We start from the raw sequence: 17252 nt of genomic DNA, 5'->3' as shown, positions 1-17252 counted from the left end.
CCACACCTGATAGTAAATGAAAATAAAAATAATCAGATTTAAACAGGTCGAATTTGGTGTGGACTTGTAAAAATAAAAAAATAAATAAAAACAGCTCTGGTATAGAGACACTAATTCTTTATAGACACATTCTCAATTCTCACTTGTTTATAAACACATTCTCAATCCTCTATAGACTCATTCTATATAGTATCGACTCCAATGTATGTTTTATAAATCCAATGTATGTGTAATACTTGTTTTCTTTTTTGACAAACTCTCTAATAAAGTAAAACATTGACCCTAATAAATGCTGTCAATTTTGAATACTTTTTTTTAAATACTGAAAATAGATTTTTAATATGAAATTACTTTCAAGAATGTGGCTGTTCTTCCCGTGGGCTCACCACCTGCAGGAGGGACCGTAAGGGATGGTGCTGTAGAGGATTGGGCAGCAGTCTAAGGCAGGGGCCTGCTTTGACTGCTGCCCCCGCGACCCGAATTACGGCTAAGCGGGAGAAAATGAGTGAATGAATGAATGAATGTGGCTGTTTGTGTCCTATTACATATATTTTTTATTTATTAAATTCCATTGATATTTTCTGTATTAATTCATCATTATTTATTTCGGAGGTTCAGTTATTCCATATACAGTATAAACTATTAGTTTAATTATTTTTTGTATATTATATTTAGTAAAAGGCGCACATTCATATGACCTTCACTATATAATATATATAATATATTTAAGAAATGTATTTATTTATTTTTTCTTTTTTTACAGATGACGTTTGTAATGGGGTGATTTTTGTCTATATTCACAAAGCCCCGCCTTCCGGACCTATGATTGGCCCGTGGAGCGTCTCTAAAATGATTGACAGGAGGCGGATCCAAACCACAACAGAGCAAGCACTCAATACAGGAAGTCTTGTTTCCCAATAGGTTTTCTCGTCTTTTTAACTTAATTATAATTATTATTGTTTTGTCCGAAATATCTTTACAACTATAAATAATTGCACCGATTCATTTAATGTATGAATTTATTTATATATAAAAAAATTATTTTATATCTTGATCGTTTAAATATTTGGATATAAAGCAGATTCAAACAACAAAACAACACAATTTACTTTTTTTTTCTTTAAAGTGACCTAAAAAACAAAACGAAACTGAAAAAAAACCGAGATTTTAATTGAAAATAAAGCGATGCAGTGAAACCCGGAACTACTGAACCGTGCTTATTTGATTCACCCAGAATGCATTGCGGCAGCCATCATGGCGGCTTACTGACAAGGAAAAGCGGTGAGTATCTTTTCATCAATCATGATTGTTTTATTTATTAGTCAGCTTTTTTCTGGTTTATTTCAGCCTCAGGTCAGTGTGTGTTTATTAGTAGTTAATAAAAGCGAGACAGATGGTGAAGATTTGCAGCTCAGTGTGAGGAAGAGGTTCAGAAAGCGGTATTTATGTCCTGTGGATTCTCCTGTATCCTGATTACAGAGGGATGATTTATATGTTCCTTTTCTGTCTGAGCTTTATTTTAGAGTTTCTTTTTTATTTCATACAGCAAAAAGACACATATAAGGCGGATAAAACACCAACCCTCGAGCAGAAACTATGAGCACTCAGGTAAGTGGAGCTGTTTGTCTCTGTGACACTGAGATTTTATATCAGTCTGGAAAAAGTTTAACACTGTGGTTGCAAAATATCAGGAATTTCCCAAACTGGAAACTTTCTATGGAAATAAACGGGAAATTTACCAAATAGCAGCTTTTGCCAATTTCAGGGAACTTATAAATATAGTTAAAAACAATCCTGCAGGATAATTTTGGTTAAAACAACCAGATCAAATGCAGTTCAATGCATTTTCTCTACTGCATATTCATCAATTTCTCCATCGCATAACATTTAATTTTGTCGATCCTGCACAGAAAATCGTCCAAATATTCACATAAATTGCATGAATATAAAAAGTGTTTAAAACCTAATTGTGCTGTGAGTAAGCCAGTGTGCAACAAAATTCTACTAACAATTGTCAAAAATTAAATAAGATTTTTTATTATTTGCATGCATGTCCGCTTATGAACAAACAAAATGTTTGTTTGTATATGATTTTAGTTTTGATCAATTTCCCTAAATTCCTGGTAAGTTTCCAACTTGGTATATTTCCACAATTCCCTAGATGAAGTGACCGTGCAAAGATTCCGGAAATTTCCCGCCCCTTTCAACCCTAGTTAACACCATGGTTTGTATTTGTCCTGGCTCTGAATGTGATTTCTTGTTGTGTTTATTTTTATTTTTTTATTATTTCCTCTCTTACAGTACAGCATTCTGTTCAAGCAGGAGCATGGTGAGTGTTTTCTTTCTTTTTCTTTATTTATTTTTTAATAGGAAATCCACCCTGAAACATCTATATATGCATGATGATGTGTTTTGTGATTCTGCAGTTGATTTTGTTGAGGAATTACATTAATTCGAGCGACTGGAAAACCGGATCATTTTACTGACTTAGTTCTTTGAATCTCGTTCATCAGAATGAACAAATCGTCACCTGAGACATTAAGTTCATTTCGTTTCCTTAATCAGAAATAAAAATAACACAATGTTAGATTTTTAATAAGCAGTAAACATGTCTGCATACACCAACTTTGACTACAGACTTCCAATCACGTGACACAAGAACAAACGACTCGGACTACAGGACTCGTGAGATGATCTACTCAATTCTGTTTCCTGTACGTGCTCTATGGAGGTTTTGCGGCGCTTTGCTCATTCGCGTAGAAAATCAACATAAATCACATTCAACACTCGTTCAAAATGAACGGATCGCTCTCTGATTAAATACCTTTTCTCACGCTGTGAACGTGCACCACGTGATTCAATCTAATGACGTATAATAAAAAAATATATTATATGGTTCTACTTTTCCTTGATTTAATTTGGAAGTTGTTTCTGAGCTCCTGTTTGTCTCGTCTGCGTCCGTAGCCCATGACGATGCCATCTGGACGGCAGCATGGGGGAAAAGCGAGAAAGACGGATCCGAGACCATCATCACCGGCTCTCTGGATGACATGGTGAAAGTGTGGAAATGGTAACATCAAATAAAGATATGAAGACATTACATGCACGTGGATTCTCGGGGAAACCCTTCAGCACATACGTTAGAATCGATCACTTCTTCTAGGTCATTACGTGCTTCATGATGCAGCGCAGTGCATTCTGGGAAAATGGAAGGAAGTAGAGATTTAGGATGTGGATTGAAAACCATCAGGTCAAAAACTATTGGCACTGTTGGGTATTAATGTATTCACAAACTGCTGTCAGTTTAAAGCACTTGTTAAATCTTTAATTGTTTAATAATGTCTAAGTGCCGAGTCTCAAATCGAGCACCAAAATCTGCCGTGGCATGCACGTCCGGCGATTAAAACCATCCGTGTGGAAACATAGCAAAAGTTCCGTTCGGTGTCCCGATGATTTACGTCCTTCAAAACACCGTAGTTACTTTAAAACATTTGCAAAAATATTTAGTCTTCATGCTCCATGTCTAGTTTGATTTCACCAATAATAAACAAACATTTGTGTAAAGCATTATATTTGTTTACATCCGCGTTGATTGGAGTAGTGAACATTTAAAATACATTTTAATTTTTTAATTAAATCAATTGGCATCCATAATAATGACACTACTTGGGGGAGGAAGGTAGGATGGTTGCCTGGACACCAGCAAGACGTCAATTCTACAATTAGACGCATCCATGCTAATTATGTGCCATAAAAAGGATGATTTATTCAGAAAAGAACCTCATCCACATTGTTAAATGTGGTTGAGGATCTGTGTGATTCCCTGTGATTCTCTGTGTTTCCCTATTGGAAAATTGTGGTTTGAGCAAAACATGAACTTGGGACCCTGGAGGATCTGGAAAGATGTTTTATGGCTGGGCGATCTTCTCAGTGGGTTATTGACTGCCTTCTGCAGGTCCGATGAAAAGCTGGAGCTACAGTGGACCCTAGAAGGCCACCAGCTGGGTGTGGTGTCTGTGGACATTAGCCATAACGGCGCCATCGCTGCCTCCAGCTCTCTGGATGCTCACATTCGCCTCTGGGACCTGGAGTCTGGCAAACAAATTAAATCCATGGATGCGGGACCAGGTGAGGGTTTTCTTCGAATCATCTGGATCTGCCTTTCACGTGCTGTGATGATGGAAAAAGAAAAAGACCAGTTACTAAAATAATTCCCAGATTTCCTAGATTGTGAAATGATTATTGATGATTACAGATCGTGTTTTAAACGTAACCTATTTTTTCATTAAATTTTTTGATGAATGCACCGTAATTTTTTTGTTGTTGTTGCTCCTCCTCATGTTTCTTAGTCGATGCCTGGAGTGTCGCGTTCTCCTCCGACTCAAAATACATCGCCACAGGCAGCCATCTTGGCAAGGTGAACATCTTCGGTGTTGAGAGTGGAAAGAAGGAACACTCCCTGGACACCAGAGGAAAGTTCATTCTCAGCATCGCCTACGTAAGACCTTCCTCCACAACACACACATGAAACGGGTTTTGTTAAAAAAATGGCTGGTTTGAACGGTACTTGGCGATAACCGATTAATCAATTAAGTTTTTCTTTCACTGGATAGAACAAACTTCCCCATGTAAAATAGTTCTGGACGTTATTACATGAAAATTAAAAAACGGTACTGAATCAAAAAATGTGCCGAATTAAATAAATATGAATATATTCCTTAATAAATCTCATTATATTATTAATCAATTACGAATAATAATTATAATCCTAACGGCGTAAAAAAAAAAACCAAACAGCACGTAGTGTCAGTGACTAGCCTCTAGAGGCCGCTGTTGTAATGCCGTCTCTCAGACATCTCTCTGTCTCTTTCTTTCCCAGAGTCCAGATGGAAAATATTTGGCCAGTGGTGCGATCGATGGAATCATTAATATCTTTGACATTGCGACTGGGAAACTCCTGCACACGCTGGAAGGTAAAATGACTCCTCAGCTGGAGGACAGTGTGACTGAAAACCATGAAAATGAAATGTTGTGCCTTATACGACCTCAGTGCTGCATGAACAAACAAACATACAATACAAAGAGGTACATAATAGAGATTTATTTATTTTATTTTACAGATAGCTAAATCGTATTTGCCGTTAAACGATAAAATAAATACAAACAAACATAACACTCCATGTAGAATAGTACTGAACTTTAAAAAAAAAAAAAAAAAAAGAAGAAGAATATTATTTCAATTAATAAATATTGAGGAAAATAAGAGCATTGAAACTGGAAAAAAACACAGCACGTGGTGTCAGTGATCTGCCTCTAGAGGCCGCTGTTGTACTTTATAACGCAGCCCGGAAAATCTCTCTGTATGGATATTTGCAGATGGTTCGGACAATCAACTATCGGCGCCGATTTACCGGTTGACCTCTACTCCTGACCATCAGATCCACGTGTCCTTGATAACCAATTAGTTCTCTTTTGCTGTTTTAACACCCTCATCTTGGGGGGAAAAAAATTTCTCCTGATAAATTAAAATGCGTGTGTGTTCTCTCTCCAGGCCACGCCATGCCAATCCGCTCGCTCACGTTCTCTCCTGACTCTCAGCTGTTAGTCACGGCCTCGGACGACGGCTACATCAAGATTTATGACGTGTAAGAGTCACGTGATGAATTTGTTGGAGTCTGTATTATGCTGTTGATGTTTTGCAGTTTTTTGTTGTTGGTGGTGGTGTTTGTGTCCACATTTCCTGCAAAGAGATGGTGTGTGTGTGTGTGTGTGTGTGTGTGTGTTTTACAGACAACACGCTAACCTGGCAGGCACGCTGAGTGGCCACGCGTCTTGGGTGCTGAATGTGTCCTTTTCACCCGACAGCACACACTTTGTGTCCAGGTAAACGTCAAAACACAATCCGTGTCCCAATGTAGACAAATACACACAAACAAAAGTGTGTGTTGCAGTGGAACGAAGCATTTGTCCTTGTTCTTTGCAGCTCGTCAGATAAGAGTGTGAAGGTGTGGGAGGCGAGCACCAGGGCATGTGTGAACACTTTCTTTGACCATCAGGACCAGGTAATGATTGTATGAGAGGATCCTTTCAGAAAAGAGTATGAAAGAGAAGACACTGATCTGATACGATGAATTGGAGAATCATCTGCCCTCAATATCACATCATTACAAAAGTCTCTAAACCACATGATCATTATTAGTATCATTGTCAGGGGTCCAAGCACCAACGGTTATCCGTCATTCTACCTTTTCTTAATTTTTTATCATCTGGTAACACAAAATGTACGAAATTGAAATACACTCAACAAAAACACCGATTATACTCAGTAGGCATCTTCAGGACCATGACCTGGGACCTAAAGTTTGCTTGCCAGCACCACCTACTGATTTAATTGTTTCAGCAACAAGGTTCGATTGTACTTGCCGATAACCGATTCATTGATTATTAGCATTGAAATTTTATATATGACATTTTAAAAAAAGTGAAATTAAAACCGCCAGTAGGTGGCAGCAAGTCACCATTAATAAGTGAGTCATTGTGATTGAGCCGAATCATTTAAACGAGTGATTCATTCCGGAATTAAACACTTGTTTAGAGACACAAATCGGTGCTGTGGGATTATTTTTGATGGTGAAATCGAGCAATGTGGTGTCTAAAATGCGAGTCTCTTTCTATTAATTACTTGTTTATTGAAAATCTAAATCACATCTGTGAACATGCTGATTTTATAGAAAAAAAACAGCACTTTTTCTTGTGATCTTGATTAACAGTATGAAATTATATAAATGTACACCTTTTTCGCCGCCATATCTGATCATTCTATATGCAATTTAATAGACAATCATGCAGTGAAATAAGTTACTTTCGTCTATTCAGCAATTTTTTTCTTTTTTTTTTAAGGTCTGGAGCGTGAAGTACAACAGCACAGGATCGAAGATCATTTCGGCTGGAGACGACAGAGCCATCCACATATATGACTGTCCCATGTGAAGCACCTTTCACCATTCCTCTACCGTGCATCATACCACAGAGCTTCCTCTCCAGATTCCTCATGTCCCTGATGATGTTTTCCTCCACCAGCTCTAGTATCAACCTCATAAAGCTACATAACACACAAAGTCTGCACCCTGCTTCTGTAATCTAATCCTCAAACACACATGTGCAGGTATTGACAAGGCCGTGAGATTTGTTCATGCTCCACTTTCAAAACAATAAAAGTTTTTTTTTTTTAAATATGTTTTATTAGAAATCGACTTTTGTCTTATTTGTCTGGACATTGCGCATTACCCCCTTCTGCTGAGCTCTCATCCTTCTGAGCAGGGAGAACCGCAGGATTAACGGATGTGTAGCATCCTTGTGAGCTCATCTTAGCTCATTCCAAACGTGTGTTTCCTGGTTTTTGAGAGACACAAACTCTCCTATTGTTTCTATGAAGATTGACTGACAAAACAAATCTATAAATATCCAGATGTTCCAAAATCGTCCCTTAGCATGAACAGCTTTCCACACTCAACATCTGAACATTTAATTTCTCCAAACATCCAGATAAAAAACTTGCCAAAGTTGATCTTCACTAGTTGGAGTTTTCTTCTTGTGGTCCAGTTCATCCCAGAGCAGCTCAATAGGACTTGGGTGCGGTGACTGGGGGGGGGCGTTCCACATCCAGACGACTGTTTGCTCTAGAAATAACTCCTACAGGCTCATCGCCTTGTTGTACGGTGAAGTCGGGTCCAATGAACCGCAGTCCAGACGGAACTGCATGGTGTTGGAAGTGTGGAATGGGAGACGTTGGTTCACTTTCCGGAACCTTTCCTGCTCCAAAACAACCCCAAACCATTAAACTTCCACATCCATATGTGAGGATGAGGGAGTCTGATCACATCTTCTCTCCTGTTCTTCTGGTAGAGACACAAATGGATGTTGAGATAATCATAAGAAGGTTTGCAGTAATAGTAATTTGTTTAATCTCTCAAATAATTTTATACACATCATTATACATAAATCAAATGTATCCTACAGAAGGATATTTCACATTTACAAAACAAGTTTGGCCACACCCACATCTTTCTTTTCAACTAAAATACAAGGTGTGTCGGGAAGAAAAAAAAAAAGGCCACCGTTAACGACAAAAGTAGTTATAAAGGAGCCCATGCTCAGTTTCCCCTCATGTTCATGCCTTCTGATGCTTCCTTCATACATCCTGTGATCATCTGAGCTGTTTGTGGTTCAGTGCCAGCCATCTGATTCAGGCGACGGCTAAAGCCATTTAAAAAGTCACGTATCTCAGGGATTAACACGTCACTAGGCATCACGAGTCACAAAGGAACACTTTACGAAGATAAAGAAAAAGAAATCGTCACGCTTACAGTGTAAATACTGTACGAAAAAAAAGTACAGGGTAGCAGGTCACTGGAGACATGAGGAGACCCAGCTTAGCGTTTTCAAATCAAGTTATATGGTATTCATACATCCAGGTTTTGGAGCTGCATCTGCTCCCATCCAGATGATGATTTTTTTGAAGAGAGGCCTTGCATATTTCAGCAGGACCGCATACTGAATCCATGGCAAAAATACAACAAAGAAGACCCAGGACTGTTGAGCAGTTACAATCCTATTTTTTTATCTCATTCCGTCAACATGTCTCAAGCGGAGGCTGGAGATTTTTATTTACTGGAGACACCTTTAACCAGAGCAACTTACCTTTCTCATATTTATACAAGTGAGCAGCTATGGGGTTAAGGGCCTTGCTCAGGGGGCCAAGATTGGCAGCTTGTTGCAGCTGGGATTTGAACACACAGGGATCGGGGCTTAAATCTGTCTGTAAGATTGCAAAACTCTTGTGTGTGCTGTGAGTAACTACTTGACATTTTTGGCACCAAATAGTTAAACGTTCAGCTTCGTTTCCTGAAACCCTCAAAAAATATACTGTTCGTACGATCCGGTCTGGTCCCCGTCCCCAAATCCTGCTCATGCTATAAAACACACAGCCTTGACGTGTAAAACTATTAAAAAGGCAATGTTAAAAAAAGGCAGGAAGGCCCAACCGGCCTTGTGTGTGTTGCGTGTGTTTACACCCTGGTTTTTCACCAGTGTCTGGTGTGGACGAGTTCGGGTCGCAGGCTGAGCCTCTTCAGAGTCTCGTAGCCGATGACGATGAGGATGGAGGTCGGCATGGAGGAGATGATGCGAGCCGAGAGACCCTTGGTCAGGCCCCGTATGCCCTCCTCAGCAATGAGCTGCTTAAACGTTTCGATCACCGAAGAACGGCCTTCAACCTTGTGCAAAAGAGGGGAAGATACGTTTAGGTCAATATACAGAGTGGATAAAAAGCACCTATACCACGGGGCTTTCAACCGGTGGTCTGCGGCGGTACTGCAGGGGGACCTGCTAATTAATGCTGGAAAAAAGAAATTATAATAAATAAAACCATCAAAGATAAAATATTTAATTTTAAAAATATCATTGTTTAAAACTTATGTTCACATGTTAAAAAACACATGTTCTTTAAAACTTAAATCAGGGGTCCCTGCTCCATATCTCTATCGCCTTTTCTTCCATTTTTAAGCCGTTTTGTGACAATTTTAAAGATCTGCTAAGCATAACTCTCCTGCTAGCAACCAAATTTCCACCTTCTGGTTGATGCCATGTGGTTTTCTCCTGGACTGCACCAATCCCTTTTGCAGCAAGTACAAACCCATAAACATGACGCTCCCACCCCCATGCTTCACAGATGGGATGGGGTTTCTAAAAGCCTTTTTGCTAAATAAATAACGCTGGTCATTCTGGCTGAAGAAGAAAACACTCCACACTTCTGTTTTAACCTGGTCTTAATGATGGTGATACAGATGATTTTCTGGAACTGCATACTTTGGTTCCTGATACCTCATCAGCTTCTTTGGTCTTGACCTGAACCCCAAGACAACAACAAAGTCGGTTCGTAAAATCTCATTTAATGTTATTTTGCTCGTATAGGGGTTCTGGGTGGTCTGAAGATTTGGCTCAATATGTTTTTTTTTTTTTATTTCAAATCAATGTGTGAGAGTCCACAGTTTTGAGTGGTCTGAGTACAAGAAGAAATTATAACACGTTGAGGTTTTGCAGGGTGGGAATTTTAACATGAATAAATCTTTACTAACAGGAGGCACTTTGTCTTTGGCAGAATGTTTTTTTTTTCCAGACCAGATTTTGGTTTAGAGAAATGCCAATATTAATAGTGTGTGTTTTTAATAGTAAGAGTTTTTACCTGCACTCTGGCTCTCACTACGTCCATGGGGTTGGTGAGGGTGGAGGCGGTGGCAGCAGCCATTGGTCCAGCCACAGCCTGCAGGAGGAGGTGTGGGCAGTTGGATGGGGCCAGTCGGGACAGCTGTTCTGTTTCAGCACAAAACACACGCTGCGTTAGTCGTCGGCATGGCGACCAAATAGTTTTTTAAACGCGAACAAATGATGCCCTGGCGCCTAAAAACAGGATTCCTGGATTCCTTTTTTAAAGCTCTATAGTCTGTACTACACTCATCCGCTTTTGTGTAAAACATAAAACGACCCCAAACACACCGCCGTGATGACAACTGCCTTGCTGAGGAAGCTGAAGATGATGAAGTGGCCAAGAATTTCTTCAGACAAAGTATTAAAAAAAAGCTGTGAAAACTTACATGTGATTTGTTTAGATTTCATTATTATAATTTTTTTATAAATTTGCTTAAATGTATGTTAGATTTACATGGCAGAGGTAGAGCTGCATATTTCCGCTGCATCAGTAGCTGCTTCGTAATGTATCTGTAATGTATCGTAGGCTATGCAACGGAACGCACCGGCTTCATCGTCGTGCTTCATATTCTACAGCAACACCGTTGAGGACAATCAGAACGGATGAATGAAACCTTCAGATCCATCGTGATGATGATTTTTGAAAAGCGGTTATTAGGTGATGAATGAATGAATGAACGATGATCCTACGTGACCTTAAATAATCTGGATTTCAACACAACTCGCTTGTTATTCACTTCAGGCTCTTTTTTTTAGCAGTTAAAACCCCAAACACACAATAATTCCACTAAACACACCAGGTTTAAAGATAAGCGCACCTGCGTAAAAGTGATAAAAAGGCCACCACACTGCACTGTTGGGGATGTAGGTTAGAAGAGACGCCACATAGCCGCGGTAAAACCCCCGGAAACCGTCTGCCGCAAAAATCTGCACCGCAATGTCTCGGGTCTGACCGAAAGTCACTCTGGGCTTCGACGTGGCGACGGCCGTCTTGGACTTGAGCTTAAAGCGGGTGAGATGTTCCCCCTGGCCTTGCATCATGAGCTGCTGGGAGACCACGTCGATGGGCACCGTGATGCTCTGGGCCACCAGCGAGGCAGAGCCGCCAGCCACCAGCGACTTGAAAGTGTTGTTAGAGGAATACTGCGAGACGTACTTCCTGACCAGCTCGTAGGTGGTGATGTAGGCCTGCCCTGAGATCAGCGTGAAGGTGTTGACCATGAAGCCGCGGTAAAGTCCTTTCACGCCTTCAGCTTTGAGGATCTTACAGAAGGCATCGAAAGTGCCGTTATAAAGCGACCTCCCCTTCTGAACCTGCAGCCGGGTCCGGATCAGGGTGAAGGGGTAGATGGTGACACGTGTGCTCAAAGTCATGAACACGCCGATGGAGTAGAACTTCCTCTTGTCCAGGTCTTCCCATTCGATGATCCGGATGTTCCGTTTCTGCTGCATAGTTCCAGCTGACGGGTTCCTTTCTCCGACAGGCTCCTGCGCTGCACCTGCCCATCAACCTACAGAACCATTAAGAACAAGAACAGGTCAGAGAGAAGCATGCTGGGAACCATGCGATCAAGACAATCAATAGAGCCGCATGGGACTCCTTTAAAACAACATGGATGTGTTGAGGTCAGCAAAACTGCCTGGATTCAGCTCGTATGTTTACAAGGAGTTGTGTCTTCAAATGAACTTTGCTCACCAGAGCAATAGGATTGTGAGATGCATTTCTGAGACCATCGGTCTAAAGGGCAGTACTAACTAGCTATAAGGCGAGATTGCTGGTGGGGGCATTAGGGCTGTGTATCTGCCTGTCTGTCGGTATCACGATACAAGGGTAAGCAAGGCGATATTAGGTATGCGCGGTATATACTGTACTTTAAACGGTAGGATATCGTAATTTTGCTGAATTCAGTATTTTATAAGCTGCTGTTCAGAAATTCACCTGTAGGCAGCAGTGCTTCCCAAAATTGCTGCGAAACCAGTTCAAAGACTGAAAAGATATATATTTATATATATATATATATAAAAAAAAAAAAAACTTTCTAAATTTTTTTTTTACATAAACTATTAAGCATTAAGTTTAACCCAGCCATTAGGGGGGCACAAGCCAGTGCACTCTTAGTGCCGGTCCCAAGCCCGGGTAAATGGGGAGGGTTGCGTTATGAAGGGCATCCAGCGTAAAACATGTGCCAAATCAAATATGCGGATCACAAATGAGAATTTCATACCGGATCGGTCGAGGCCCGGGTTAACAACGACCGCCACAGGTATCGTTAGCCGACAGGGTACCGGTGGAAATTGGGCTACTGTTGGCCGAAGGAGGAGAAGGAGAGGAGGAAGGCGTCTACAGAGACGGCAGGAAAAGGAGCAGTGTAGGAGAGTAGAGGTTCGGGTTGGTACTTTAAATGTTGGTACTATGACGGGAAAAGGGAGAGAGATAGCTGATATGATGGAGAGGAGAAAGGTAGATGTGTTGTGTGTTCAGGAGACCAAGTGGAAAGGGAGTAAGGCCAGGAACATTGGAGGTGGGTTTAAACTGTTTTATCATGGTGTGGATGGGAAGAGAAATGGTGTAGGGGTGATTCTGAAGGAAGAGTACAGTAAGAGTGTAGTGGAGGTGAAGAGAGTTTCTGATAGGGTGATGATCGTGAAGGTGGAAGTTGAAGGGATGATGATAAATGTCATCAGTGCCTATGCTCCACAAGTTGGCTGTGAGATGGAGGAGAAAGAAAGATTCTGGAGTGAATTAGATGAAGTGGTAGATGGTGTACCTAGAAAAGAACGATTGGTGATTGGGGCAGACTTTAATGAGCATGTAGGTGAAGGGAACAGAGGTGATGAGGAGGTGATGGGTAGGTATGGTTTTAAGGAGAGGAATGTGGAAGGGCAGATGGTGGTAGATTTTGCTAAAAGGATGGAAATGGCAGTGGTGAACACGTATTTTAAGAAGAAGGAGGATCATAGGGTGACGTATAAGAGTGGAGGAAGGTGCACACAGGTGGATTATGTTCTGTGTAGGAGATGCAACCTGAAGGAGATTGGAGACTGTAAGGTGTTGGCGGGGGACAGTGTAGCTAGACAGCATCGGATGGTGGTCTGTAGGATGGTTTTGGAGGCGAAGAAGAAGAGGAGGAAAGTAAGGTTTGAAAGAAGAATAAGATGGTGGAAACTGAAGGAGGAAGAGTGTAGTGTGAGGTTCAGGGAAGAGGTCAGACAGGGGCTCGGTGGTGGTGAAGAGGTGCCGGATGATTGGGCAACTACTGCAGAAGTGATGAGGGAGGAAGCTAGAAAAGTACTTGGTGTGACATCTGGAAATAGAAAGCAAGACAAGGAGACGTGGTGGTGGAATGAGGAAGTGCAGGAGAGCATTAGGGGAAAGAGGTTGGCAAAACAGAAGTGGGATCGACAGAGTGATGAGAAAAGTAGGCAGGAGTACAAGGAGATGCGGCAGCAGGTTAAAAGGGATGTGGCGAAAGCCAAGGAAAAGGCATATGAGGAACTGTATAAGAGGTTGGACACTAAGGAAGGAGAAAAGGATTTATACCGATTGGCCAAGCAGAGGGACCGAGCTGGGAAGGATGTACTGCAAGTTAGAGCAATAAAGGATGGAGAGGGAAATGTGTTGACTAGTGAGGAGAGTGTGTTGAGAAGATGGAGGGAGTATTTTGAGCAGCTGATGAATGAGGAAAATCAGAGAGAGAGAAGGTTGGAGGAGGTGGAGTTGGTGAAGCAGGATGTAGATAGGATTAGTAAGGAGGAAGTGAGAGCAGCGATTAAGAGGATGAAGAATGGAAAGTCGGTTGGACCAGATGACATACCGGTAGAAGCGTGGAGATGTTTAGGAGAGATGGCAGTGGAGTTTTTAACCAGATTGTTTAACAGGATTCTGGAAGGGGAGAGGATGCCTGAGGAATGGAGAAGGAGTGTGCTGGTACCGATCTTTAAGCATAAGGGAGATGTGCAGACCTGCAGTAACTACAGGGGAATTAAGTTGATCAGTCACACCATGAAGTTATGGGAAAGAGTAGTGGAAGCCAGGCTGAGAGAAGAGGTGACCATCTGTGAGCAACAGTATGGTTTCATGCCGAGGAAGAGCACCACAGATGCCTTATTTGCTTTGAGGATGTTGATGGAGAAGTATAGAGAAGGACAGAAGGAGCTGCATTGTGTATTTGTGGATTTAGAGAAAGCGTACGACAGGGTGCCGAGAGAGGAGTTGTGGTATTGTATGAGGAAGTCAGGTGTGTCAGAGAAGTATGTGAGGGTGGTGCAGGACATGTATGAGGACAGTGTGACGGCAGTAAAGTGTGCAGTAGGTACGACAGACTGGTTCAGGGTGAAGGTTGGACTGCATCAAGGATCGGCCCTGAGCCCTTTCCTGTTTGCAGTGGTGATGGACAGGTTGACGGACGAGGTCAGACAGGAGTCTCCCTGGACTATGATGTTTGCAGATGATATTGTGATTTGTGGTGAGAGTAGAGAGCTGGTTGAGAAGAGCCTGGAGAGGTGGAGATATGCGCTGGAGAGAAGGGGAATGAAAGTCAGTAGGAGTAAGACAGAGTACATGTGTGTGAATGAGAGGGAGGGCAGTGGAGTGATGCGGTTGCAGGGAGAAGAGGTGGAGAAGGTGGAGGAGTTCAGGTACCTGGGGTCAACAGTGCAAAGTAATGGAGAGTGTGTTAGGGAAGTAAAGAAAAGAGTGCAGGCAGGGTGGAGTGGGTGGAGAAGAGTGACAGGAGTGATTTGTGATAGAAGAGTATCTGCAAGAATGAAAGGGAAAGTTTATAGGACTGTGGTGAGACCTGCGATGTTGTATGGATTAGAGACAGTGGCATTGAGTAAAAGACAGGAGGTGGAGCTGGAGGTAGCAGAGCTGAAGATGTTGAGGTTTTCGTTGGGAGTGACGAGGATGGACAAGATTAGAAATGAGTTTATTAGAGGGACAGCACATGTAGGATGTTTTGGTGACAAGGTGAGGGAGGCGAGATTGAGATGGTTTGGACATGTGCAGAGAAGGGACATGAATTATATTGGTAGAAAAATGCTGAAGATGGAGCCACCAGGTAGGAGGAAAAGAGGAAGGCCAAGGAGGAGGTTCATGGATGTGGTGAGGGAAGACATGCAGGTAGTTGGTGTAAAAGAGGCAGATATAGAGGACAGGGTGGTATGGAGACGGATGATCCGCTGTGGCGACCCCTAATGGGAGCAGCCGAAAGAAGAAGAAGAAGATTAAGCATTAAGTTTAACACCGGCAGATTCGGTGCCCATCATATTATGTGACTTTAGAGGGCGCCATTGCTCAAATAAGTATTTCATGTACAGTTCAATTAGAGTGTCTGATTCTCCGCAGCATGAAAACAGACTGTTGTGCAAACAGAATGTGCAAGGTTCTCGCACGGGCAATTCATGACCAGAAGCCGGCGATGTTCGAATTCACGCTGTTAGCGTAGCGAAATTCTGATTTGAGCAATGGCGCCCTCTATTGGTCACCGAATCTGGTGCAACACTCGTAATGCACCTTTAAGCTAGTAGTAGAAGCATGTTCTGAGCGCTAACTAGTGTTTTCCATCTAAAAGCTACAATCGTAAGGAAGGCAAGAAAATAAAGAGTAAGAAAGACATATTTCTTCTATAAAAGGTAGACAATGCAGTCAGGGAAGGAAACAAGGACATGTGCTGTACTCGTGCAAAGAAAATAAAACCTTCCCCTAAAGTGCCCCAAGGTTTAAAGCACACAATCCTGTACAGAATCTGTGTGTATTACAGTTTCACCTTATTTTGAGCTCCTAATCTGTTCGAGCATGACAACACCTCCGTGCACCATGAAGACACAGCTTGTGCAAAGTGATTAAACACAAGGAATGGACATAAGATCAGTGGTCTGATTAGTCCACATTTGAGAGTTTCTAACTACCGTGTCTTTGACAGAAAGGACGTTCATGAATGTGGGGTTCCCAATGTAAAGCATGAAGGAGGAGGTGTGACAATTTGTGGGACCTTTGTTTGTTTTCCAACAGGACAACGACCCCAAACACACACAACTTAACAACAAATTATGAGTGATGAAGCACTGCATAAGATGACCCGGCCTCCACAATCACCAAACCAGTTAAAATGGTTTGTTTGGAGTTGGATTGGAGAGTGAAGGAAAAGCAGCCAACAACCACTCAACACCTCTTTTGGAAAACCATTCCAGGTGACTACCTTGTGAATCTGACCGAGATAATGCCAAAAATGAGCAAAACTTCTAAGAATCAAAGACATAAAACTGGGTTCCGGTGATTATAATTCTAAATGTGTTTTTTTTATAGTTTGGAAATCTTCATTATTAATGTAAACAAAAAACATAGAAAAATCATTGATGAGAAATTGACAGGTCCTGCAACAATCATTTTGTAAATATCCTTTGCATGGATTTTAATGTTAAAGATGATACTATAAACGGATAGAACATGGGTTGGAATTTGACCTCGTCCATGATACAGGAGGCAGTGAGCTCCAACCCCCTGCTCCCATCATCTCCACCATGTTTGGGTTATTCTGACATTTTTGTGTTGTTTTTTTTTACTCGCTGGTTAAATAATCCGCATGACAAGGAACGTCACGGGATCCAGCTGTGGCTTCCGCCTTGAAAGGAAAATAATGACAGTGGGTTTGACCTCCCTGTGCACAACATCAACTTACCAGCTTTAGCTCGCCATCATTTCCGCCTCCCACATACTCTCAACATAACTCCCGCTGCTGCTGCTGCTGATCGCCATATCATTATTAAAAAAAAGAAAATCTAAATAAAAGTAATATTATTCTTTTTAAACATCTGATCTTTTCGAAATCTCCATGTTTTAAAGAAATGGCATGCCGTCCAAGCATACTGGTCCTCCTCTTGCTACTTCCGGCGCACGTCATTACGTCACCACGAGAATGACAGGAGAGAGAAGGGCGTGGCTTGTTTCGCTGCCGTCGAACGCTGCGTGAAGGAGAAGAGGGCGT

General features: G+C 41.7%; 2 protein-coding genes across 3 annotated transcripts; one reads left to right on the top strand and one right to left on the bottom strand.

The window, feature by feature from the left end:
* The first annotated feature begins 1156 nt into the window (after nucleotides 1-1156).
* skic8 (SKI8 subunit of superkiller complex) lies at nucleotides 1157-7228 on the top strand. Of its 2 annotated transcripts, none has more exons than XR_014534307.1 (11): nucleotides 1157-1281; nucleotides 1547-1608; nucleotides 2302-2329; nucleotides 2965-3070; nucleotides 3956-4128; nucleotides 4350-4498; nucleotides 4880-4973; nucleotides 5552-5645; nucleotides 5791-5883; nucleotides 5984-6281; nucleotides 6340-7228. XR_014534307.1 is itself a non-coding variant. In XM_083546491.1 (11 exons), exons 2-11 carry the CDS (start codon nucleotides 1597-1599, stop codon nucleotides 6988-6990), a joined length of 918 nt encoding a protein of 305 aa, XP_083402617.1. In that variant the 5' UTR covers nucleotides 1157-1281; nucleotides 1547-1596; the 3' UTR covers nucleotides 6991-7228. The 2 variants fall into 2 exon arrangements, 1 of the variants encoding a protein (XP_083402617.1); XM_083546491.1 differs by having other exon boundaries at nucleotides 5984-6062; nucleotides 6901-7228.
* Nucleotides 7229-7940: 712 nt separating this feature from the next.
* slc25a44a (solute carrier family 25 member 44a) lies at nucleotides 7941-17237 on the bottom strand. Its single transcript, XM_083546482.1, has 4 exons — nucleotides 16947-17237; nucleotides 11085-11777; nucleotides 10244-10371; nucleotides 7941-9275 (listed from the first exon to the last, which is right to left on the bottom strand). Exons 2-4 carry the CDS (start codon nucleotides 11716-11718, stop codon nucleotides 9084-9086), a joined length of 954 nt encoding a protein of 317 aa, XP_083402608.1. The 5' UTR covers nucleotides 11719-11777; nucleotides 16947-17237; the 3' UTR covers nucleotides 7941-9083.
* Between the last annotated feature and the right edge of the window lie 15 nt (nucleotides 17238-17252).

The sequence above is a fragment of the Silurus aristotelis genome (assembly GCF_946808225.1).
Source record: "Silurus aristotelis genome assembly, chromosome: 7".
In the NCBI taxonomy this organism is placed as follows: domain Eukaryota; kingdom Metazoa; phylum Chordata; class Actinopteri; order Siluriformes; family Siluridae; genus Silurus; species Silurus aristotelis.
Note: the sequence above shows the minus strand (reverse complement) of the source record. Positions and strands in the feature narration are given on the sequence as shown.

Excerpts from the sequence above, each read along its gene's own strand:
- skic8 (XM_083546491.1), top strand. Across the intron at positions 3,071-3,955 it reads ATGGTGAAAGTGTGGAAATG|GTCCGATGAAAAGCTGGAGC; the intron begins GTAACATCAAAT and ends TGCCTTCTGCAG. Across the intron at positions 5,646-5,790 it reads TACATCAAGATTTATGACGT|ACAACACGCTAACCTGGCAG; the intron begins GTAAGAGTCACG and ends TGTGTTTTACAG.
- slc25a44a (XM_083546482.1), bottom strand. The coding sequence starts at position 11,718 with ATGCAGCAGAAACGGAACATCCGGATCATCGAATGGGAAGACCTGGAC. Across the intron at positions 10,372-11,084 it reads TTTTTATCACTTTTACGCAG|AACAGCTGTCCCGACTGGCC; the intron begins GTGCGCTTATCT and ends GTGCTGAAACAG. Across the intron at positions 9,276-10,243 it reads TAGTGAGAGCCAGAGTGCAG|GTTGAAGGCCGTTCTTCGGT; the intron begins GTAAAAACTCTT and ends CTTTTGCACAAG.